We start from the raw sequence: 24,134 nt of genomic DNA, 5'->3' as shown, positions 1-24,134 counted from the left end.
TTACTGATAATATTTCCGGAGTTGGGAAGCATGCCAAGTGTTCTTAATGGGGCTTCCATCCGGAGTGGCAAGTTTGTACGTTCCCGGCCGAACTATCTCAACAACAGTGTATGGGCCCTCCCAGTTCGGCATAAGCTTGCCTTGCTTTGTTGGCATAGAAGTTGCCAGATCCCGGAGAACCATGTCCCCCACTCTGAAGGATCGCTTTCGGATTCCCGAATCATAATACTGAGATGCTTGCTGTTGATATCGGACGTTCCTCTGATGGGCGGCTTCTCTTTCTTCTTCTAGGAGATCCAGGTTTCCTCGGAGTCCATATTCATTAGTATCGGGGTTGAAGACCTGGGTTCGGTAAGATTCCAGGCCAACCTCAACCGGGACAAGCGAGTCGGTCCCGTAAGCTAACCGAAACGGGGTTTCTCCTGTCGAAGAGCGAGGAGTGGTTCGGTATGCCCACAGGACCCAAGGGAGCTCTTCGGCCCACAGTCCCTTAGCTTCTCCAAGGCGCTTCTTGATCCCGTGGAAGATGATCTTGTTTGCTGCCTCGATCGCCCCGTTTCCTTGGGGATGACCGACCGAGCTAAACCTCTGTTGAATGCCGAAGCTGGCCAAGAATTCCTTGAACTTTTTCCCGACAAACTGGGTGCCGTTATCGGACACACACACCATCGGTATTCCGAACCTCACGATTATCTGCTCCAGGAAGAATTTCTTGGCAGCCTGCTCGGTGATAGCTGAAAGTGGTCGGGCTTCGACCCACTTTGTCATGTAATCAATGGCCACTATGCAATATTTGGCTTGCCTGGTGCTGGTCGGTAGAATTCCGACTATGTCGATGGCCCACATGGAGAAAGGTATTGGGCTGAGGACCGAAGTCATTTCTTCCGGGGGTTGCTTTGGAACATTGCTGTGGATTTGACACTGTCGGCATTTCTTGGAATAGTTGGCTGCATCTTCTCTGAGGGTTGGCCAAAAGAATCCCTGTCGGAGTATCTTTAGGGCTAGGGATCGGCCGGCCAGGTGTTCGCCACAGATTCCTTCATGAACCGTCTCCAGGGCTAAAAGCTGTTCCTCTGGATTCAAGCATCGGAGCAGGGGCTGAGAGACTGATCGCCTAAAGAGTCGGCCCCCGATCAGTGTGTAGCTAGCTGCTCGGTACTTTATCTTTTGGGCTTCCTTCTTCTCTAAGGGCAAGAACCCCTTTTCTAAGTATGTTCTGATGGGGGTCATCCAATTTATGCCTTGATGAATTTCTAGGCAAGCTTTCTTGTCGACCGAAGGCGTTTTTACCTCCGTCAAGTATATGGACCCCGTCAAATTCTGTGTTTCGGCCGAGGCTAAGCGAGAGAGAGCATCGGCGCGTCCATTGTCCTCCCGACCGATGGCGCTTAATTCAAATGTTTCGAAAAACTGAGTTTGTTCCCGTACTTTAGCGGCGTAAGCCTTCGTTCGGGGCTCCTTCTGTTCATATTCCCCAGAAAAGTGCTTGACAACCAGCATGGAGTCGCTGAAAGCCCTCAAGTGCCTTACCTCTAGATTTTTGGCTAGACCCATTCCTGCCAAGAGGGCCTCGTACTCGGCCTCATTGTTGGTCAAAGGGAAAGTGAACCGGATGGCTTGACAAATCTCAAATCCATCGGGGCTAGAAAGGATCAATCCGGCCCCACATTTTGACCTGGCCACCGACCCATCCACAAACAACTTCCACTTTCCTGGAGTCCGAATGAGCTGTTCCTTCGGCTCCAAGTCCTTCGGTCCGGAAAAACGGCACTCCACCATGAAGTCAACCAAGGCTTGGGCTTTAATGGCTGTTCGGGGAACATACTCTAGGTCGTATTCCCCCAATTCTACAGACCAGGCGACGACTCTGCCCGAAGCCTCCGGTCGGCTGAGAATTTTCTTCAAAGGTTGGTCGGTGACCACTTGTATCGTTCGTCCTTGGAAATAGTGTCGCAATTTTCGGGAGGCCATGACCAGCCCATATGCGAACTTTTCGGCATTCGGGTATCGGGTTTCGGCGTCCCTCAGCATATGAGACACATAGAAGACCGGATGTTGGTTCTTCTCGTGCTCCTTCACTAAGACCGCCCCAAGGGTTCGGTCACTTACTGCCAAGTACAGCTGGAGGGTCTCCTTCGGATCGGGCCTCAGCAACAGAGGGGCTTTAACCAAATATTCCTTTATTTCTTCGAAGGCCTTTATGCAGTTCGGCCCCCACTCAAAATTCTTGGCTCCCTTCAAAACTTCGAAGAAGGGGAGCGCTTTTTCTGCCGACCGAGAGATGAACCTTCGGAGGGCTGCCAGTCGCCCCGTTAGCTTCTGAATGTCCCGAATGGTCTTCGGGGCTTCCATTTCTACCACTGCCTTTATCTTCTCGGGATTCGCCTCGATCCCCCTTGCGCTGACCATGTACCCTAGGAACTTGCCACTACAAACCCCGAAGGTGCACTTGGCGGGGTTGATCTTCATGTTGTTCCGTCTTAGAGTCTCGAAGCATTCCTTGAGGTCATCGGCGTGATCCTGAAACAAGGACTTCACTATCATATCGTCTACGTAACATTCCATGTTTCGGCCTATCTGATCGGCGAAGACTTTGTTCACCATCCTTTGGAAAGTGGCCCCCGCATTTTTCAGACCGAAGGGCATCTTGACGTAAGCATAGGTTCCCTTCGGGGTAATGAATGCTGTCTTAGGAATATCCTCGGCATCCATGGCGATCTGATGATACCCTGAGAATGCATCCAAAAAGCTGAGTATTTGATAGCCAGAGGTGGCATCTATCAGCTGATCGATGTTCGGCAAGGGGTAGTGATCCTTCGGGCAATTCTTGTTGAGGTCGGTATAATCGACACACATTCTCCACTTGTTGTTTGACTTTTTGACCACCACCACATTTGCCAACCATTCTGGATACTCGATTTCTTCGATGAACTTGGCCTCCAGTAATTTCTCAACTTCGGCCTCAATCACCTTCTGCCTCTCCACAGCGAAGTTCCTCTTCTTTTGCTTAACGGGCACAGCCTGTGGATGAACATTCAGCCTGTGCCGAGCGATCGACTCATCCAACCCAGGCATATCCTCGGGCCCCCAGGCAAAAACATCATGGTAGCGACGGACCATATCAATCACTTTTTCCTTCAACCCTGATTCCATATCTTTACCGATCCGAACCATTTTTCCCGAGCATCCTGCATATAATTCCACCTCTTCGGTTTCAGTGCCAGGTTCGGCTATCGGGTTTGAGAGATCATTTCCAAACTTCTCCAACTCAATGTGTAGGGCTTGGCCGCTGCCCCCAGGGCCATCTTCGGTTCGGCGCCGTTTGTTTCCTTCGGCGCCACCTAGATCCTTATCTTTCTCCAAGTCTTCCAGCATAATGATCCTAGCTGCCTTCTGATCACCTCTCATCTCGCCCACCCCCTTTTCGGTCGGGAACTTCAACTTAAGGTGGGGAATAGAGGCAATGGCTTCGAAAGCAGTGAGAACAGGCCTTCCCAAGATGGCATTGAAGGGACTCTCGACTCGGACCACATAGAACTTGACCTGTTTTTCCACAGTATAAGGGGATTTACCGAGCAATAAGGGCAAGTGGATCGTACCTTCAATCGGGACCGGCTGGTTGCCGAAACCATAGAGGGGTGCCTCGTAGCAGGTATCGATCTGCTTGCCTTCCAGGTTCATCTTCTGGTAGGTGTTGTAGTAGAGGACGTTAACAGAACTTCCCCCGTCCACCAGAACCTTCCAGATCTTGTTCTGGCCGATCACAGGATTTATGACCAGCGGATCCTCGTGTGGCAGCATAACATCTTCATAATCTTCTTGTGAAAACATTATAGGATACGACTGTTTGGTGGAGTTGATGCTATAGAGATTGTAGACTTGTCGGGCGTACTTCTTCTTAGCTGTTTTGCTACTTCGGTCCAGAATTGTTCCCCCGAAAATTGTTCGGACCTCACCTCTATACCTCTCACCTTCTTCGGGCGCCTTCCCTTTATCTTCTCTGGGACCCAACCGATCCCTCAGATCCTTAACATACTGGTTTAAATCGCCAGCCTTGACCATCCTTTCTATCAACTTCTTCAAGTGGTAGCATTCATCGGTATTATGCCCGTTGTCCCGATGATAGTCGCAATACTTATCAGAGTTCTTCTTGTAATCCGGGATCTTCATCTTCGGCGGTCGAACGAATCCTGGCTTCCCTTTAATTTCGTTAAGAATCTTGGAGACAGATGTATTCAGAGGAGTGAACACAGTGCTGTCTCTATCTCTCCTTCGTTCGGCCCCCCTATCCAGCTTTTCATCCCTTTCATCTCTCCTGCTTCGGCGGCCGTCATTTCTCTTTCCCCTGCCGTCCGAACGGGAACTGTACCGATCATCTTTCCGGTCGCCCTTGTGTCCCCCGATGGATTCCATCTTCCTTCTGATGCTTTCTCCCCGCAAATAGATGTCATTCAGCGATTTGGGGGGTATATCGTACAAAGATGATCGGAGCTTCTTACCCTTAACCGGATCCAGACCAGCCGTCAGGAACCCCGCAGCCTTCACCTTATCCAGATTAGTGACCATCCCAGCTTCTTCCTTGAACCTGGCCAAGTAATCGCCCAACTCCTCATTGGGCCTCTGTCGGCAATGAATAAGGGCTTCTGTATCCTTCTCTCTTCGGCACAAGTGGGAGTAGTGCCTCAAAAACTTGCGTTTCAATTGATCATAAGAACTGACCGACCTTGGTCGTAGGGATCGGTACCACATCGTAGCGGATCCCTTCAGGTAGGTCTTGAACATCTTGCATAGCATGATGTCACAATGCCCCATTCCAGTCATCAGGGACTCGTACTTGTCGCAGTGATCGATCGGGTCGCCCTTCCCGTTAAATTCATTCATCTTCGGGAACTGTCTACCCGGGGGCGGCCGATATTGCTCGATCTCCTCGACTATCACTGGCTCATGGGTCAACGTCTTGTCCCCAAACATGGCCTTCTCCATTCGGCGAAGTCGGTCCCTAACGTGGGGACCTTCCTCTCCTTCGGTATCCGAAGGTGTGACATGCCTGTGACGAGGCCCCCGGGAATGTGACTCGGAGTCCGAAGACCCGTCTTGGTCTTCCCGATTCCTCTTCTTATTTCCTTCGCCTTCCGGCACTCGATCTGCTTCGGCCTCCAAGGCCTCTCGGAGGGCTCTCTCTTGGAGCTCAATCTCTTCCCTTTGTAGCTGGAGGGCCTTCAGCCGGAGTTCGTCGGCTTCCCTCTTCTTGGCTAGTCGGGCAGCTTCTTGCTCTTTGGTCTTGGAAGACTGGGCTTTAGCAGCCTGCTCTTCTCGCCATTTCAACAGCATCTGCTGTTGTTCTTCGGGGGTGGGCAACAGCCCTTCGGGACTATTGCCAAAGTCGAAACCTGGGTTTGGGTTGGAGGTATTTCCAGTGGTCTGTTCGGTGGTGTTTGTCATGGTGTTGATTTATGAGAAATTCTACTTGCAGTTCCCACAGACGGCGCCAATGTTGGAGCCAAAGTTCTGCCGGATGCCGAAGCCTGAGAGTGACCTGAAATAGAGAAGAATGCGAGGGATTGTCCCCCGATTCACCTCCGGCGTGAGAATAAGTTAGTGGCTCAAGGAAGGGGTTTTGTAGAACTGCAAGCGAGTATGTAAAAGTGTGTAAAGTTGTGAATGTCTATTACCCTCGATTTACCTTCTTTATATAGGGGGGAGATGAACCTGAGTTTTGTAACGTTCCCGCCCGATGCGGGAGGGAAGTTATGGCGAGTAAAGGAGGCGGGATTCTCTCGCCCCGACCGTTGCAATAGTAACGTTTAAGTTCAATGGGCCGGACCTGCTTTTGGGCCTTGACGAAATGGGCCAAGGCTTATAATCCAACAGTACCTGTACTATCTCTCAGAACCATTCCAACCGCAAAGGTCTTCGTGCCTGGATAAACAGAGGCATCAACATTCACTTTAAATACTCCAGCTGCACGTAACTTCCACCTTGAAATCGTTGTTCGACTTGCATGTGTAACAGTTGCATTCTCTTGGGTACTACTCTCCTGTTTCTTCCTCGCTCGATTCCATTCCGAGAGCATACGAAAGCTGCTGTCCATAGCAAAACTCGGAGTAACTACCTTTCCCTCCCATACCTTCTTGTTCCTCTAGTGCCATATACCCCATAACACCACACATATTTTCACCTTTTCTTCATTTGTTGTCGTGCTAAGTTTCTGAATCAACCACTCTGGAGCAAACTCCGTTTGAGACCAGTCATACGTTAAGCCAATATGATTCCAACAGCCAACAGCAAAACTGCAATCATAAAATAGATGTAGCATATGTTCAATGTCAGTGGTACACATAGGACAAGTAATGGGAATTCTCACTCCTTTAGAACTCAGTCGTCTTCGAACTGGAACTGCATTTCGACAAAAACGCCATACAAAGACTTTAACTTTGGGGGGTAATTTAAGATGCCAGATATTTTTCCATCCTGTACAGTAAGGCACTGTCGTACTACCAAAGTGGGAATTATACCATAAGTGGTATGCATGTTTCGCAGTGTACAGACCATTTGTCGAATTTGCCCGCACCACTCTATCAGTCATCATACGTTGGGGAACAGGAACTTTTAGTATCTCATTTGCATCTTCTTTGAGAAAATTTCTTTGGATCAACTCTATATTCCATTTTTTCTTTGGATCAAATGTAAGTGATGAGTGACTAAATAATACAGATAAATTTTATATTATTTAGCACTCCTTCTGATTATGATTGAATAAATATTTAAATTAAACGAATGAGAGGAGATTTTGAATTCCAAACTCTTACTTAAATTGAACAATGATTTCAAAGTAATAAACAGATTCGAGATCTAATAAGTATCTACTTCCGCACAAATGATTCAGCGAAACTAGAAGAAAAACTTCTGCTCGAGTTCATGCACCGGATTACTTAACAATTGTTAGTAATTTATGTATTAGATTGTGACTTGTGAGTGATGTGAAACTGCACAATCAACATATTCTGGAAAAAGTAAAATCAAATTAAACAACATACGACGTCAATGATGAGATGACTGCAATGCCCTAATTATTTTTAATTACACTAATCAAATCATATATAGTGATCATGTGATCCCCATCCCCTATATAATAGTAATAACTCTATTTATTATATAAAATTCATGCATCATGGAGTGCTCCACCGAATTCCTTACCGGGTCTTTACTCTTTCATACTGTGGTCCTGTTTCTTTCTACTTAAATAAATGTGAACTTTTTTTTTTTGTTTATACACAAAATCATGACAGTAATTGGGATTATTGGATTTTAGACTCCTTTAAATGAAATTAATTTATTTTTCTATCAGACAAAACTGACATACTCCCTCTGTCCCATTTAATTGTATACGTTTCTTTTCAACCGCTCGACACGCATTTCAATACTCTTATAAAATATAGTTCTGTAACTTATTTTTGAGATTTTCTTTTTCTGAATAAAAATATAACATCGAAACTTTAATTCAGAAAAAAAAATTTAAAAAATAAATTACACAACTACATTTTACAGAAGCATTAAAGTCCGTGCCGCGTCCTCGCTCCCCAATGTATACTACTCAGGGGACGGAAGGAGTAGTTATTCTAGAATCATCTAGTTAAGTAATTGACAAACTATGTTCTAGATTAGTACTTGTACTACTGTGAACTCTGTGTGTCTTAATACAAAACCTGAACAGAAATTGGTTTCGGAAAGTGCCCGCCAGGTGCGGGCTCTGAAATTACCACACTACCCTTTCATCTTAACGAACTCTCCTTTTTAAAAGCACTTTGATCAAACGATCAAATGTTCTCACATTTTTTACACATTCAAACTTCACTGTCGCGTTCTTCTCAAGCTGATGACTTCGAACGGAAATGTCCACGCCGCCCTCGCCGCCGGAAAATTATTCTCCGCCGCTCCCACGCCGTCCCCCTGGCGCGGTGTCTCCGGCTTTAGTGAAGTACAAAGTAGTAGGCTCAAGTTATCTCTTCCGCTTCCTTCTGTACTCAAAGATCATTTTAGAGTTGTTGATGGTCCGCCTAGCTCTGCCGCTGGAAATCCAGGTTTAAATAATTATAACTCGTACGATGCACGGATTATACAAGATTTATTTTGACTCGCAATTTATTTAGACAAGAGAAAAAAAATACTTATAAAGAATCGTAAATTATGTGACAAAAAGACAAACGCGTCTCCAAATTGTAGTTACTTGAGCGCGAGCCTAATTGTGAAACAGAAATGAAATTCAGGTTTTAAATGCAACTAATAAAGTGGATCATAATTTGGTTAGTGTGATATTGCAGATGAAATTAAAAACCTTTTTCCAAATTTGTTTGGCCAATCGTCGGTAATGCTCTTACCTGGAGGAAGTTCAAGTGAAGACAACAAGAGTTTGAGGATTGGTGTTGTTCTCTCGGGAGGACAAGCACCGGGTGGACACACTGTGATTTCCGGAATTTTTGGTAATTTAAATGCTCAAATTTTGCTATTTTTCCTGTTTGTCTACACTAACATGCTCTAGCTTATGTCAATTTTATTTGTTTTTGGTTGTTGTCGTTTGTAAGATTATTTACAGGAACGCGCTAAGGGTAGCAAAATGTACGGTTTCAAGGGTGGTCCGGCTGGGATAATGAAGTTTAAATATGTTGAACTGACTTCAGATGTTATTAATACTTATAGAAATCAGGTGAGGCTTTGTGAATTGTTTATTTCAAACATATCTGCATCGTATATTTCTTTCAAGTCGTTATTCTTCTTGTTCTTAGGTTCTTAGAGGACAATTAAAAAAACTTCAAATTGTGTTGTGAATATGAAAAGGCGTTGATAACAGTGAGATCATTGTTTAATTACAGGGCTCCTTTGATAAGTGATGTTTGTAATTGACAATTAGTCCTTTGTTGGCAGGGAGGCTTTGATATGATCTGCAGTGGCAGGGATAAGATCGAAACTCCAGAACAGGTTCTACTTCTTGCATTACTGAGGACCATAGTGTTATCATATGACTGATAAATATTATACTGTCCTGTCAGCATATTATATATCAAATTTAATATTAGAATTCTGATTTAGCAACTAAGATTATACGTAATTGTGTTTTAGCTTAAGCAAGCTGCAGACACAGTTCAAAAACTTGATCTGGATGGTCTTGTAGTTATAGGTGGGGATGATTCAAATACAAATGCTTGCATTCTTGCTGAATATTTTAGGTAAACATTGCTTTTGAAATATGTTATTTGTCTCAAATAATCTAATTGTTGAACTAATAGTTGATTTATAATCTAAATAATTGACAAGGGTTCAAAATCTTAAAACTCGAGTCATCGGATGCCCCAAGACAATTGATGGTGACTTAAAGTGCAAAGAAGTTCCAATAAGTTTTGGATTTGATACTGCAACCAAGGTGACTACTTTCTTCTAAGATGGGCCATATTTCACTGATATTGATTGGGCATCTCCAATTACTACTTCAAACTTTATATTTCTTCACTTCCAGTTTTATAAATGAAGTAATCATCTCCACTCATCCATTACTTTATCTTTATATATATTATATATAGTAGTTTACTGTACTGCTCTATATATGAAGTTGTATTGTACATATAAAGCAGAAGTTTGTACTGTAATCAAAGTTTATATCTCCAGAGTAGTATATAAAGTAGCATTTGAAGTAATGGTTGGAGATGGAATCAAGATATAAAATGAAAAAGGTGAAAAATGAAGATGAAGTTGTTTTATATATAAAATTGTGATTGGAGATGGCCTGGAACATATCAGATACTAGTAGGCAGTATAAGAACTTCATATATGTCATACTAATTAAGCAAGTGTGATATTAACTACAAACATTGATTGTCTCTGCCCGTGCAGATATATGCAGAACTGATTGGAAATATTATGGTAGATGCTCGCTCAACTGGAAAATACTATCATTGTAAGCTCCCCTGTGTTTTTTTTGGATTTAGTTCTAAAATATATGCTATGGTTTTGTTTGCCCACTTCTAATTATCTCTCAACAGCTAAGAAAGTGATTATACACAAAAGTCATTGATTAGGCCTAGATTCTAGAAAGAGTTCTATTTAGACTAAGATGCATCACTCTCAATTTTATCATGATCTGTATGAGAGAACGTTAAAGAATCGCCAGGCTCTATAATTGCAAAATTGTCTTGAAAAGAATAAAAGGACCGTGTCAACTTAGATTCAGTATGTAATTTACCTTTTTCTGTCTCTCGTATGTAACATGTAGCAAGTCAGACTATTTACAAAACCACTGACCCCCCATTTGAACCTAACTGTTTTTGCTGACACCTCTTCTAAATTAAATCAAACATGTGTGTAATGTTCCACTTTATTATATTGATGTCCAATACATTTTGGACATACGACTACTCCGTGTTTCTATAGCTCGCTGATTAAGCTGTGGTCTCCTGGCAGTTGTGAGACTTATGGGCCGTGCAGCTTCTCATATTACGTTGGAATGTGCATTGCAGACTCATCCAAATATTACAATTATTGGAGAAGAGGTACAATTTGCTTCAATATGTAACTTTATGTTGTCATTAATTATACCTATATAAGGAATTGAAGGAAATCATCTGTGTTATAACTTATATTTGTTTGAAACATTGGATTAGTAATATGTTGGCAAATTTCTCCTGATGCATTTAAAGTTTCTCATCATTCACAATAGAATTCCGTCTTAGCTGCTTTTTTTAAGAAATGCCACTAGCAAAACTCCAGTTTACTTCAACCTGTTGCAGACTACTGACATGTTTTTTTATCTGCTGCAGGTTGCTGCCCAGAATCTTACATTAAAAAATGTCATGGGTTATATTACCGACATAATCTGTAAACGTGCAGAACTTGGTTATAATTATGGTGTCATACTTATACCTGAAGGTCTTATTGATTTCATTCCAGAGGTATCAAATTGACTCGTCTCTTTCATTGCGTGAATGGTCTTTCATCTGGGCGTTATTTGGATGTGAAAAGGAAGTTCTGGTCCATTTCTCAACTTTGTAGGTTCAACAACTTATTTCAGAGCTTAATGAAATCCTAGCCCGTGATACCGTGGATAAAGAAGGTGTTTGGAAAAAGAAACTTAGAAGCCAATCTTGCCAGCTGTTTGAAATTTTGCCTCAAGACATTCAGAACCAACTACTCCTCAAGAGAGATCCACATGGAAATGTACAGGTATAAATTCTGTTTGTTTATTGTATATTTTGCATTTGATTATCAGCGAGAGTCTAACCTTCATCATCTACATTTCATGTATCCTTACATTCTATAGGTTTCCAAGATTGAAACAGAAAAGATGCTCATCCAAATGATAGAGACTGAACTGGAGAAGAGACGGCAAGAAGGTTTATACAACAAAACTTTTATAGGCCAACCTCACTTTTTCGGGTATTGACATGTCCTCCAGTGGCTAATTGAGATTTTATCTATATTGCAACCCTTTTTTTGTCATGTTAATTATTTATAACTTCCGGTTGCAGTTATGAGGGTAGATGTGGGTTGCCTTCCAATTTTGATTCTAATTACTGTTATGCATTGGGTTATGGTGCTGCAGCTCTTCTTCAGTTTGGGAAGACTGGATTGATTTCCTCGGTAGTTATTCCTACTCTCTTCACATATACTAGTATTTACAATTTACCTATGTGACTCTCTTCACATATATTATTAAGCTTTAAATATAGGCAATTTTTAATGTCAGACACCCATGTGACTTTCTGACAAATAAAATGTCCTCTAGGTTGCTAATCTGGGTGCTCCAGTGGAGAAGTGGACTGTAGGTGGGACGGCATTGACATCTCTTATGGATGTGGAAAGAAGACACGGTATTAATCTTTTCTTTCTTACACTGTGGTAACCAAGATGCAATATCTTGCTATCATGAAACATATCTTGATCCACTTATGCAACGATTTTACACTTGGGACTCCGTGGATATTTGAATATGGCATGAAACTAGTATTCTTCAATCTTCACTGCTATTCCATGTTTACTTGTCACTCGTAGCTTTAAGGACTTGACAAACAAAATAAAATTGTAACTAATTAAAGGGCCAGTGATAATGTCCTGCTGCTAGCTGTGTTGTATGACTGAATCAGTTAACCAAACTCAAGTCTTTTAGCATATTTTATACTAGAAATGCTACAATTCCGCAATGAATCTTAAGTCACATCCCCAAGAACAGCTTATTGTTGGTGCTTTCTTTAGAAAGTTTGCCGATACATAGGAAAATGAAAAGTGTTAAACTGGGAGTAGATTAGTCGAACATTCCAGGTCAAACGTTTACTCTTTTTGATCAGACACCTCTTTGTGTTCTTACTCTACAACAAGCTTATACCTTCTGGCTTCTTTGCAGGAAAGTTCAAGCCCGTTATTAAGAAGGCAATGGTAGAACTCGAAGGTAAAATACAAGTATATGTTTTAGTCTATGAAATGTAGGTGCAGAATGTTTTGGAACTTTAGGTTTCTGCAGGCATGCAGCAGTACTAGTAGTACATGAACAAACCATACAGCACACACAAGCACGTACACGTTTTTGTCAATTGACAAATCAAAACCTCAGCCTCACTATCTGATGTCATACTAGGAGCTCCTTTCAAGAAACTTGCATCCATGCGAGATATATTGGCTCTGACAAACAGATATATCAGTCCAGGTATCTTCTGAAATGGCCAATTGTTCGCTTGCACATGACACTATCGACTTCCCTTAACTAAATTTACAATGCTGACAGGTCCTATTCAGTTTGTTGGTCCAACATCAAATATCCTCAATGAAACACTGACACTGGAGCTCGGAGCTCAGGCCTAATAGCTGCTTTTAGAGAAAATCGCAATTTATTGGGAATAATGCTGATCAACGATCAAGAAGAAGCCAACTACAACAAATGCAAATAAGTCCAGGATTTCTTCCCATTGTAATATAATAATAGCTAAAAATAATGAGGGCGCAGCTAAGAATTAAGATCCCTCCCTTGTATATAGAATTATAGATCACGAGAGCTCTTCTAGTTTTGTTTTTGTACCGACAAAATCTAGTAAGCTTGTATCGTGCCTGTTTGGTTAGCAGAAGCTAGAGCTGCTTCTCTATGAGCCCTTCTGCTTTTCCTGATCAGATTGTGTAAATAAGTAAGAAGCTTTTTTTCGAAACAGAGAATGCTAACTTTTCTCTCAGGATTTCTGCTTCTTTTCCAAACATTTTATTAACTTATTTATTTCTCACTTCGATTCTTTTCCAAACATTTTATTAACTTATTTATTTCTCACTTCGATTCCACTTCTTTAATTTAAGTAACAAGTCACTTCTTTTAAGTTTACCCAAATGGCCTCGTAAAAGAGCTTCTTTTCTTCTTCTTTTTTTTGTAAATTAAATTAACATAGTCACGAAAATTTCATTTTGTCAGAAGAAACTGCTAATTCTTTTTCCAAATTATCCGATATGTATTAACATACAGTTAATAAAAATCGATAATAAATCTCGAAATGAACATAAATGAAACTTACACGTGAGTTTTCACACTTCTAAAGCATAATACATATCAATACCCTTCGTTCGTTAATAAGCGATACTCGGTGGAATATCAAAAATGTTTTATTAAAAATTTTAATATAATTTATTAAATTATATTTTATAAGAATCTTGAAATACAACCCTTTTTCCAACACCACAGAATCCAACTAAAATAAAGATACAGATTTTTCGTAATTGATTATTATAATTTGAATGAATCGAATATTTGAAGGTGCAAAAAAGAAGGAAAACACTAAATCCCAAGCATACACAAGAAATCTATTCAATACTACCACCAGAGTATGTAGGTGACGAGAGGTCAAATTCAGAAGAATGCCTCGATCGTCTGTGTTTCCACGGTAGCCGCATGCACCAAACAGATCTGAGTTTGCGATGCTCATCTCTCAAATGCCTAGTTGATGTTTTCATCCCCTCCAAGATGATCAGGCTAGGTGTGTAACTATAGCGATGCAGCCGTTCGTGACACCCACTAAATACAATCTCGCCGCTATAGTTAAAACACTTGGGGATCGTCAAAATAAAAGTAGTTCTGACATCAATCGTGTACATCTTACTCCAAACACCACGTCCCTCGTTGAATTGGTACAGGTCCAGGCTATTTCCTCCGGGGAGTGAATACTCTATTCGGGTGAGGCAATCATTCAAACTGCAGAGACTGTAACGTTTGCCAGCAAGGCATGTAACTCCAAGCCACGTAAACTTGTTAGTTCTGGCCTCGAATTTGAGTATTCCAGGGCTCCCGAAAAACTCCGTCCAGTAAGGAATGCCCTTCACAATGACCGCGGGAAACTCATGTGTTGGGTAAGGAATTTGGTAGGATCCTACGTCGATCCAACGATTTGTTTTAGTCGAATAGACAAGAGCTGACGAAGAATGAAAGTTAGCTACTAATTTAAAATTTTCTGTAGCTGAGTCCCAACAAAAGCCAAAAAAGCTAAACCTGCTATGTTTCGGGAGTGGAATTTGCTTGTAGACATGCAAAATCGGGTTCCATAATATGAAGTGATTGCGCGACTGAGAGATACCGCAGACTAAGCCAGTGACGGATCCAACCAAGCCATCGAAAGATGCGGGGACATCTTCGATGTGCGATTCGGTTAAAGTAGTGCCCGAGAGGATCCCTATACCACCGGGACACGTTCGAATGAGATAATCTTCCTTGCGATAAATATGAGATTTGACGAAATTGGGGTGAGAAATATGAGCCAACCATGATTTACAGACGAATCTAAATCGTGCAAGTGATGCAGCGGGTAGTCGAGTCAATATCTCTTGGAGGATTATGTGTTCGGGAAGAGCAGGAGACATGGTTAATTGCTAAGGAAAAATCAAACGCAGGGTTTTTGCAATATGCCGCACGTCAGAGCAGAGACAGTGATTTCTATACAGTGGAATTACTGGAGGATCTATATAGGCCTTGTTTGTTTCCACGACTTTGTAGTTACACAAGTTACTGCCTACTGGAACCAGGTTACGATGTTAGGGTTCATGTATAAATAGAAAAGGGTTTTTTATATTTAACTGCATCAAAATATTCTTACTCAATAAAAAAATTTTTAACTTTTATTTGATATAAATTTTATAAAAAATGATTATGTTTACATATGATTTTTTTAACATATTGACATATAATATTATTAAACAGTTTCAAATATTAAAAACACTCATGAATCATGATAATACATCATCTTATAATATTTCATAAAAAAATTTATAAAGATGTTACAAAAAAATTTGTAAATATATAATTTTGAATGTGTTTTTTAACAAGAACCTTCCTATAACTCTTTTTAAATCTAACGAATCATTACGAAGCCTTTTCTAACTCTAATTTGTTACTACATGAATAATATCTTTTTTCATACACATGAAGACATACGAAATATGAAAATTTTGATTTAAAATTAATTGAATAATAAATTATCACATATTAATAACAGAATAATATTTATAAATAGATAACAAATTATAAAAGCTAAATTTTCATGAGAAAATGTAATCCGTTTGTTAATATAATTTAATTAAAACTCAATTCGTTAATATTAAAATACTAAAATATGATGTTAAAAAGTTAAATTATAAATAATAAATTACGAAGTTTCACTGTTCAAGACCAGCAGAGTACCAGTAAAAAACTTAAAACGGATAAAATGGGAGGGAGCTCTGTTTTTTTAATTTCGACGGAGCAACAGCAACCTACAGAAACTGAGAAACACATCAGTAAACTTGAGATGAATAACACTATAATGTTAATGGGCAGAAGAATAAGAGCAATGGCAGCAGTTCAAAATAAACCCCAGTATTTATTTTCAACTAGCTTCTGCCGATCTTTTTCATCTTCTTCATCCCCTCCACCCACCAACAAGCTTTTTGTTGCTGGTCGGCTCTTTATTCCTTTCCTCTGTATGTTTAAATTATATATATTTATCAATTTTAATTATTTTTGTGTGTGTTCTGGTTGGTTTATTAGGCTTGTCATGGTCTGTGGATGAGAAATCACTGAAGGACGCCTTTTCTTCTTTCGGTGAGGTTACTGAAGGTATGAATTCTTTTGTTAAATCACTTTTTACTAATCGGGTCTCCATGTGTTTGATCAAATGTCTGACTCATGTTTTTTGTGGAGTCGGTATTAATGGGAGTATGGGACTCATATTTGGTGAAAATTATTTAGAAGTGTATTGAACTGAATACCTTAATTTTGGTAAATGTGATCAATAATATTATTTTTGTTTTTACTTGGGTAGTTGCTACAGTTTTCTTATGAACAAGGAAGGTTAGTTGGGGATTCGATGTGTTTGTTTTTGGATGTCATAGGTTTTTTTTTGTTTATGTTAGTAGTTCCCATATTCTTTTTCTGGTACAAGAGAGTTTAGTCGGGATTCAAACCTATGACCTTGTTATGGTAATGGAGGGAAAGGGGCTTGGTGTCACTAGACTATCTATGAGTATACTTATTGTCTTTGTTTTTCAATGTTATAGTTGAAGGATTATGAGCTGAATTTGATTTTCTCAGACATTTATATTGTTGTTCTGTATTCTGTTGATGAGTTTTATAGTAAGGATAATGTATGATAAAGATACTGGAAGGTCGAGAGGTTTTGGTTTTGTATATTTCTCGAATGGAGATGAAGCTGGATCTGCAAAAGATGCAATGGATGGAAAGGTTAGTAAGGAGCTTATTCTAGCTTGTAATTTTGGTTGTACGATACACTGTTAGGTTGTGTTCACTTGGAGTGAATGGAATTGAGGGAGAATGAAATGAATTTTGTACTCTAAAATGGTGTTGATAAAAAAAATGTATATAATTTTCATTCCTTCAATCATTCCAACCTTATTATTTTAACTATAACTCTAACCCACATGTTTTGGAAGGAATGCTCATTCCATTTCAACATCATGTTTCTTCACAATCTTTCTCACAAAAAAATTAACTACATTTATGTTTTGTCACAATTATCTCATACTTTCTTCTTTCTTTTTAAAACTTCTATATAATTTTTCATTCCATTCTCCCCTCATTCCATTCCATGAAGTGAACACACCCTTAGTGTATGTTATATATCTGAAAAAGATGCTTGCAGGCATATTTAGGACGACCTTTAAGGATCAGCTATGCGCTTGAAAAGGTTCGTGGTGGACCTGTGGTAGTACCGCGCCTTGCTAACAGTGGAATTGCTAATGCTGGGAAGAACTGATTCACGTACTGTTAATTATGAGGTGACCAAATTTGAGTTTGCAAGATTATTTGTATTGGACTATTGGTCGAATATGTTCTTAAGTATCGGATTAAAGTTATATTGGCATCATAAAAACTAGTTGAAATGCCGCTTTATTAAAAGCTAGTGATTTGCAACCTTAACAATGATCAAATCTTTTGGCTTATGGAACTGAGCTTCCCTGATGGTTTCAGCAAATCCCAGCTTAATTTGCGTGGCAGCTTTGTTTGGAGAAGGAAGCATATTTGGCATTGCTGTTGTGCATCATTGAAGGCTCGAAGCTTTCTGCTGTGACAGATACCCAGCAAGTATGCCTTTCAACTTGGATATAGGAAGTTTATTACGCCGGCTTGATACTCTCGTAAATTATACGAAAACCTTTTTCCTTGTAAGACAAAGTTGTTGGGAAATTTAATTGGTATTATGACTAATTTTATGATATCATGGGTTTGTAAATTGAAATCAATTCCATTATTCATGTTGGCATCTCTAGTGATAAATCAAACACCGAGAGTCTAATACTGAGAGGAATGAAATTGTCCGAAAGTGGAACTAACAAAAGAGCATGTATCAGCAAAGATTTCTCCCAATAAACAGAAAACCTTTATCTGTGCCAACGAATACAAGAGGCTCACTCAGAAGATTATTAGAATTCTTGTCATCCCCGGGTGATGTGATCCAGGGGGAACCTCTTATCTATCGCTGCTATACTGCATTAATCTTCATATGTCTGAGCTTTTCTTAGCATCCTAATTCCTAAGTGAAGTGACTTGTACTTGGATAATTACTTTGTTTTTTGAATTCTCCGCATATGTTACTGCCTTGAACTTGTCCACCAATGTTCGACCCTTCAAATCCATGAGACTCCTGATCTTTACCTTAAAACACCACACCATTAGCAAAATCCACACAAACCGGGCATTAACCATCAAATTATGAAAACAATATCACAATACAAACATAGAAACAAATTAAATAGAGTAACAGGATGATCAAGTTTAACGAATTCGATACCGAAACTCGACAGATAAATCATCATCGCCGTCAACTAGATGATGTTCGCAGTAATCAATATCCTTGCTCAGAGTATTCCGAGTAATACCAGAAAATCACATGATTTTGAATGTTTTTACAGTTTATAAAAAGGTTCAACAAACATAGTCTATATCATGAGATTGATTAAAAATTTTAGATAACAATAAAGTCTCATTGGTGTTGAATATTTTACATATTATTTTTATTTTTAATAATATCAGATATGAATTATAATTTAAGATAAATAAATATCTAGGGTTGAGAATGTATTAGGAGAAATATTGGACAAATTTAAAAATACAGATAATAAAAAAATGATAACTTTTTGATTAAAAGAATAGTAATTTTGATGAAACAAACATGGAAACTACAAATTAAATGTGACAGCTGTGAGTGATCAGTTTTCATTCAATCCATTAACTATCTTAGATCAGTTCAATTACTCCCTCCGTCCCATTTTAACTGTTTTTGACTTTTTTGCACGTATTTTTAGATGCTAAAAAAGTCACATCTAAACATAATAATTTTTTATAAAATTTATATCAAATAAAAGTTTAGAACTTAAACTTTTATTTGATATAAGAATTGAATTATTTTATTAAGTGTAGATATTGTTTTTTTACATGTCAATATACGTGCTAGAAAGTCAAACATCAGTTAAAATGGGACAGAGGGAGTAATATTTACAGAATTAATGTATGTATAATCCAATACCGTTTACGGCGTTTAACTAGTTTGATTAATCGGAAATATTATTGTGACCTTTACGTGGGCCTTCATCATGTGCGCGACTCTCCACTCCAATAAAACTGTACCCTCTCCCCCAATTATTTAGGGTTTCACTCCAGAGTCCAGTCCAGCTCCACCATTTTCAATCTCTCTCCCTCTCTCAACTGATGGCAAAGACAAAACCAGGCAAAAAAGACCTCGACACGTACGCAATCAAAGGCACCAACAAAGTCGTCCGACGTAAGCACCACGACCTCCCTCTCCCTCCCTCTCCCTCCTTCCCTCTCCCTCTCCCTCCCGCTCCCTCTCCCCCCCTCCCCCCCCCCCTCTCTCTCTCTCTCTCTCCCTCTCCCTCTCTCTTCCTTTTATTTTTCAATTCAATTAATGTTCAATTATGCAATTATGTCATATCTTCTCGCAGCTGGAGACTGCGTGTTGCTCCGCCCCTCAGATTCCGACAAGGCTCCCTATGTGGCGCGAGTAGAGAAGCTGGAGGCCGATCACCGCAGCAACGTCAAAGTCAGGGTTCGTTGGTACTACCGCCCCGAGGAATCTCAAGGCGGTCGCCGTCAATTCCATGGAGCAAAAGAGCTGTTTTTATCGGACCACTACGATGTGCAAAGTGCGCATACGATAGAAGGGAAGTGCATTGTGCATTCTTTCAAGAATTATACTAAGCTTGAGAATGTAGGGACTGAGGATTACTTTTGTCGGTTTGAATACAAGGCTTCTACTGGGGGTTTTATTCCCGATCGTGTTGCTGTGTGAGTTGATTTGCTCCAAATAAGTTTATGTTATGCGACATTGAATTGTGGGAATGTTAATAATCGTTGATTTGTTTTGTAGGTATTGCAAGTGTGAAATGCCATACAATCCGGATGATCTCATGGTACAATGCGAAGGCTGCAAAGACTGGTATACACTTCCATTTTACTTATAGTCTGATGTTATCTGTAATGCAGTAAACTTGTATATCTGTGTGAAAGGATACTAAGGGAAATGAACAAGATTAAAATTCCCCACCATTTTGTTGGTATATTTATACTTGAAGATCATTGCAATTATTAGCACACTGCGCATAGTACACTTTCCGTTTTTATTTACTGACTTTATATACCTGAAGTACACTTTCCGCTTTTAGTTATTGACTTTATATACCTGATATAGAACAAGACTATATTACTTTTCATCATAGACTTGAGCATGGTTGCAGCCGATAAAATTTTGGTGATAGGCATCTTGCAATGAAAGCGCTACATAATGACTTACAAATGCATGCGAGGAAAATTTTCGTATTGGCCCTTCCTCTGGTCCATAGCTTGACTAATTTGTGGATGGCTAAACTACTTCTTTAGCTCTGGGAAGTCGATTTGTTATGATGTATATATTCAATGCGATCTAATTTGATCCTATTCTGATCTTTATATGAACGTCAGAACACGGCCAGAGGTTATTTACCTCATATGCTAGTTACTGTTAGTTGCTACATTAGAAATAATAATGACGGGAGTAAATGATCATGTGTTCGTATGCACACAAGTATGAATTGCTCACAATGCCAGCATGCCTACTAGCTCCATTTACACAACACAACGCTACATAACTACATTAACATACTATAACTACATTATACATACTTATATAGATAGCTTAAGGCATAAGTTCTATCAATACTGTTAATACTTGATAGTTGTGTTTCAAGAAATTGCTGATCTACCTCAGTTTTCAGGTTCCATCCTTCTTGTATGGGCATGACCATTGAAGAAGCAAGAAAGTTGGAACAATTCATTTGTGCGGATTGTGCATCTGAAGAGGATTCCAAAAGATCCTTGAACTCATTGCCACTATCAAATGGTGAGGCTAAGGTGAGGATGTCTTAAAATCTCATTGTTCGATTAAATATATCAGCGTTGCAGGATTGTGATAAAAAATATATGCGGAGATACCTATGAAGTATTTATCACATATTGATCGGTGGATTTAGCTCCTCGGTTTTCAGCAAGGAAAAGTAGAATCTAATAAGAAAAAATTGAATATATTATATAAATCTCTCTTCTTAACATTAGGTATTTACATCCTGTCATTTTTGTGCACGAAATATGGTGATTACTCTCTTAGGGTATACATTCGAGAAACTTAACAAAATTGTTTTTTGGCAATAAACTTTTAAAAGCCCGCAATTATATTTATGTGAAGAGAGTTGCATATATGATCTTAAAAGCATAACTTGAAATAGAGGAAGTTCATCTAACCATCATGGGTGCAGGGGGTAGGGCTGTCAAAAAAATCCGAAAAATCCGATATCCATCCGAAAAATCTGTTACCGTATCCGGGAAAAAGCGGATACGGATATGGATATAGGCGTATCCGTATCCGAATATATATATATATAATATATATATATATATATAAAATATATATAACATTTATAAATAATTATTATATATTTTTTTTTTTTTTGTGTATAAATTTTGAACAGAAATTAATATTTAGAATAAAAAAGAAATATTACCTTAAAAACAAAAAGAAAATAAAAGAAACATTACCGTAAAAACAAAAAGCAAATAGAAGGATGTACATACACGATACACACGGTCGAGGGTCGACTTGTTCTAAAATACCTAACCTGATCTTAACCCGCCGCAGCCATGCTCTTCTTTTGTTCTAACCCTAAATCCTTCTCTCAGATCTTACAATCGATTCGATTAGTTCTTATAAGTTCTTACGAGGTATATGATTATTTATTTTCCTAATCTGATTTCATTCTTGTTTCTTAATCTAACAATCCATGATTTGTGTCTTGTTTGATTGGGTTGCAGATTTGATCTAACTGTAGTCGAGTTTTTCAAATCATTCACCTTAGTTAAATAGTTAAATAATGGAACAAGGTGTTGTATTTCATGTGTCCAGATTTCAGCCAAGCATTGTTAGGGATCTGCTCACTTGTTCTGTTTGTAACTTTGTTTGCATATCAGGTCGCAGTCATAAGTAAAGTGAAACTATAGTTGAGAATGTGTATTTGATTTTTGGTAGTATTTGAAAAAACAGATCCGGATATTATCCGTATCCGAATAATATCTGGCGGATACGGAGACGGATATTTTTATTCTAAAATTCGAGGATACGGATACGGATTCGGATACGGTTTTTAGTTGGCGGATTCAGATACGGATATGGATACATCCGTATCCGTTTTATCCGTTTGACACCCCTAGTAGGGGGTTAGCCAGGTGGGAAGTACTTTAATTACTTAAACTCAAACACCATAGAGCACCCTATTTACATTGAACTTGTACTTAACGTCAAAATAAGATACCATAACTTGTATAAAAATAAATCAGAATAGAGTCATACAAGTTTCTAAGAGATCCATTTTTTCATAAAAAAGCAAATCGGCATGGGTTGGATAAGTTGATGAGAATTATTAGCCGTTACATGCCGTACAATGCAGAGCTTAAGCAAACTGACCTCATCATTACAGTTGCAAAGAATGTTGTACACTTCAGTTCTATCAAAAAAATCTCCATTACAGTTTTTTTTGGCTGATTCAAATTTCGGTCAAATTCTCAAATTATAATAAATATATAGTAGATGATCAAGTACTTGCTAGTCTGCTACACTTTGTTTGTCACTAGTACTACTATACTAGTCAATGGTGCAGTACAGTCCAGGGTTATCACCTCTTGTATGCTCCTAAGCCCTTGCTTATCTGGTATGCCTAATTGCTAGATATGTATGGCATGTCTTTGTACATGCTCACATCATAATTCATATCATACTTCTGCTGTCAACATTTACTCGGCTCCTCTGATTATCTTGCAGAATCGGTTAATTTATTTTTTATGCTTGTGTACTCTAATGTGATTATTACTTATTAGAATGCTCATATAATGTTAAGTATTCGAATGAATACAATGGTTGATACGCCATATCAGTAGTTTACATGCATCCGAATTTCCTCGTGGAAATTGCAAATGCACATTTTTTTGTATTGTAAAGGTATCTTCGCCACCCAAGTAATTTTGGTCCCAAATATCAGTACTCGAAGTTGTTGCAAATTTGCAATTATATATTGTTGAAATTTCAACAGTACAATGCCACCCTCTGATGTTGCCTTCCATTTGACAAAATCTTAGGTGGAACCCAAGCGCAGGAAGAGATGACTGAGTGTGATACTTAATCTGAAGTCTCATTTCCTAGCTGCATTAGCTCCATTGCTGCTGTTGTGTAGTTGATTTGTATAGCGCAGAGAAGAGGTAGCATGCTGGACTGGGACATGACACTAAATTTCACTTAGACTGAAACTATCTGTGTACCAATTGGAGATTTTCCTTTCCTGTGGTAGTAGTTATGTGTTATTATTTTTTTTAAAAAAATTCCTTCTCTAAATTAAGGGAAAAGAGTAAACAAGCAGTTGCGGAACCACCTGATTGCCATAGCTGGATGCTTGAAAATTTGAATCATTATGTCAGTTTCTTTGTCTAACATTTCAATTTCGTATCAGCGGGTGACAATAAGGATAGAACTACCATAAAAAAATATTATAAACAACATTAACAAACAATTTTTCTCAAAAAAAACATTAACAAACATTTTAACAACATCTATATTATTTTGGCCTAGTATAATTTTATTTTATTTTTTTGACAGAAGGCCTAGTATAAATTATAAACAGCTCTTTCAGATAAAAGTTGTGCAAATCTGGTTAATAATCTTTATAGATTACCTGGTACTACTTTTCAAAAAAAGAATTGTCACGTATAAAATATGATATAAATCAAAATTCTTGTCGCATTAAGAAATTAACAAAAAAAACAATGTCTTGTGTAATACAATAAAAAATTTTGTCCTATTAAGAAATTAGCGGGTTGATTAGTTCTCGAAAAGAGTTTTATCAAAGCATTATCATATTTATTTACCTTAGTGTTCTAAAATTCTTTGATATATTAAAAAGTTCTGATTAATTCTTATAAAAAAAATTCACCAATTACATTATTTTTTAATTAAAAATATCAAATTTATTTAAATATAATTCCAAAAATCTCTTATAAATAATCAGAAGGTCAAACGGATAAGTTTCGATTTCTGATT

The 24,134-nt window shown here is 38.8% G+C and overlaps 5 protein-coding genes and 1 long non-coding RNA gene across 8 annotated transcripts; 3 read left to right on the top strand and 3 right to left on the bottom strand.

Moving 5' to 3' along the window:
• Positions 1–5,442, bottom strand: LOC135152324 (uncharacterized). Its single transcript, XM_064092231.1, has one exon. The coding sequence runs from the start codon at positions 5,440–5,442 to the stop codon at positions 1–3; it is 5,442 nt and encodes a 1,813-aa protein (XP_063948301.1).
• A 2,296-nt stretch (positions 5,443–7,738) lies between these two features.
• Positions 7,739–13,205, top strand: LOC108215748 (pyrophosphate--fructose 6-phosphate 1-phosphotransferase subunit beta). Its single transcript, XM_017388309.2, has 16 exons — positions 7,739–8,081; positions 8,322–8,480; positions 8,583–8,704; positions 8,923–8,976; positions 9,118–9,224; positions 9,313–9,418; positions 9,886–9,949; positions 10,453–10,541; positions 10,809–10,940; positions 11,041–11,211; positions 11,309–11,424; positions 11,517–11,628; positions 11,774–11,858; positions 12,389–12,433; positions 12,620–12,688; positions 12,767–13,205. Exons 1-16 carry the CDS (start codon positions 7,877–7,879, stop codon positions 12,841–12,843), a joined length of 1,713 nt encoding a protein of 570 aa, XP_017243798.1. The 5' UTR covers positions 7,739–7,876; the 3' UTR covers positions 12,844–13,205.
• A 616-nt stretch (positions 13,206–13,821) lies between these two features.
• Positions 13,822–14,871, bottom strand: LOC108217530 (putative F-box protein At3g16210). The gene has a single exon (XM_017390357.1). The coding sequence runs from the start codon at positions 14,869–14,871 to the stop codon at positions 13,822–13,824; it is 1,050 nt and encodes a 349-aa protein (XP_017245846.1).
• Positions 14,872–15,729: 858 nt separating this feature from the next.
• LOC108217738 (glycine-rich RNA-binding protein 4, mitochondrial) lies at positions 15,730–17,723 on the top strand. 2 transcript variants are annotated; one of them, XM_064091068.1, is made up of 5 exons: positions 15,730–15,942; positions 16,034–16,102; positions 16,620–16,726; positions 17,145–17,280; positions 17,484–17,723. In XM_064091068.1, the coding sequence occupies exons 1-4, from the start codon at positions 15,795–15,797 to the stop codon at positions 17,256–17,258; spliced, it is 438 nt and encodes a 145-aa protein (XP_063947138.1). In that variant the 5' UTR covers positions 15,730–15,794; the 3' UTR covers positions 17,259–17,280; positions 17,484–17,723. The 2 variants fall into 2 exon arrangements, with proteins under 2 accessions (XP_063947138.1, XP_017246107.2); XM_017390618.2 differs by having other exon boundaries at positions 15,732–15,942; positions 17,474–17,723.
• A 126-nt stretch (positions 17,724–17,849) lies between these two features.
• On the bottom strand, positions 17,850–18,397 carry LOC108218291 (uncharacterized). Its single transcript, XR_001806346.2, has 2 exons — positions 18,294–18,397; positions 17,850–18,157 (listed from the first exon to the last, which is right to left on the bottom strand). It is a non-coding gene; the product is annotated as an uncharacterized LOC108218291 (long non-coding RNA).
• A 682-nt stretch (positions 18,398–19,079) lies between these two features.
• On the top strand, positions 19,080–23,528 carry LOC108219548 (chromatin remodeling protein EBS-like). 2 transcript variants are annotated; one of them, XM_017393048.2, is made up of 5 exons: positions 19,080–19,283; positions 19,465–19,807; positions 19,890–19,958; positions 20,773–20,908; positions 23,180–23,528. In XM_017393048.2, exons 1-5 carry the CDS (start codon positions 19,211–19,213, stop codon positions 23,204–23,206), a joined length of 648 nt encoding a protein of 215 aa, XP_017248537.1. In that variant the 5' UTR covers positions 19,080–19,210; the 3' UTR covers positions 23,207–23,528. The 2 variants fall into 2 exon arrangements, with proteins under 2 accessions (XP_017248537.1, XP_063948013.1); XM_064091943.1 differs by having other exon boundaries at positions 19,096–19,283; positions 20,773–20,897; positions 23,180–23,468.
• The last annotated feature ends 606 nt before the right edge of the window (positions 23,529–24,134 follow it).

Source organism: Daucus carota, chromosome 4 (assembly GCF_001625215.2).
Source record: "Daucus carota subsp. sativus chromosome 4, DH1 v3.0, whole genome shotgun sequence".
Classification (NCBI taxonomy): domain Eukaryota; kingdom Viridiplantae; phylum Streptophyta; class Magnoliopsida; order Apiales; family Apiaceae; genus Daucus; species Daucus carota.
This window is presented reverse-complemented; position numbering and strand designations above follow the sequence as displayed.

Bases quoted from the DNA above. Each gene is read 5' to 3' on its own strand.
- LOC135152324 (XM_064092231.1), bottom strand. From the start codon at position 5,442: ATGACAAACACCACCGAACAGACCACTGGAAATACCTCCAACCCAAAC.
- LOC108215748 (XM_017388309.2), top strand. From the start codon at position 7,877: ATGACTTCGAACGGAAATGTCCACGCCGCCCTCGCCGCCGGAAAATTA. The intron at 8,481-8,582 runs GTAATTTAAATG...GTCGTTTGTAAG, and splicing joins TGTGATTTCCGGAATTTTTG to ATTATTTACAGGAACGCGCT. The intron at 11,859-12,388 runs GTATTAATCTTT...GCTTCTTTGCAG, and splicing joins GGATGTGGAAAGAAGACACG to GAAAGTTCAAGCCCGTTATT.
- LOC108217530 (XM_017390357.1), bottom strand. From the start codon at position 14,871: ATGTCTCCTGCTCTTCCCGAACACATAATCCTCCAAGAGATATTGACT.
- LOC108217738 (XM_064091068.1), top strand. From the start codon at position 15,795: ATGAATAACACTATAATGTTAATGGGCAGAAGAATAAGAGCAATGGCA. The intron at 15,943-16,033 runs GTCGGCTCTTTA...TTGGTTTATTAG, and splicing joins CAACAAGCTTTTTGTTGCTG to GCTTGTCATGGTCTGTGGAT. The intron at 16,727-17,144 runs GTTAGTAAGGAG...AGATGCTTGCAG, and splicing joins AAGATGCAATGGATGGAAAG to GCATATTTAGGACGACCTTT.
- LOC108219548 (XM_064091943.1), top strand. From the start codon at position 19,211: ATGGCAAAGACAAAACCAGGCAAAAAAGACCTCGACACGTACGCAATC. The intron at 19,808-19,889 runs GTGAGTTGATTT...TTTGTTTTGTAG, and splicing joins ATTCCCGATCGTGTTGCTGT to GTATTGCAAGTGTGAAATGC. The intron at 20,898-23,179 runs GTGAGGCTAAGG...ACAAAATCTTAG, and splicing joins CTCATTGCCACTATCAAATG to GTGGAACCCAAGCGCAGGAA.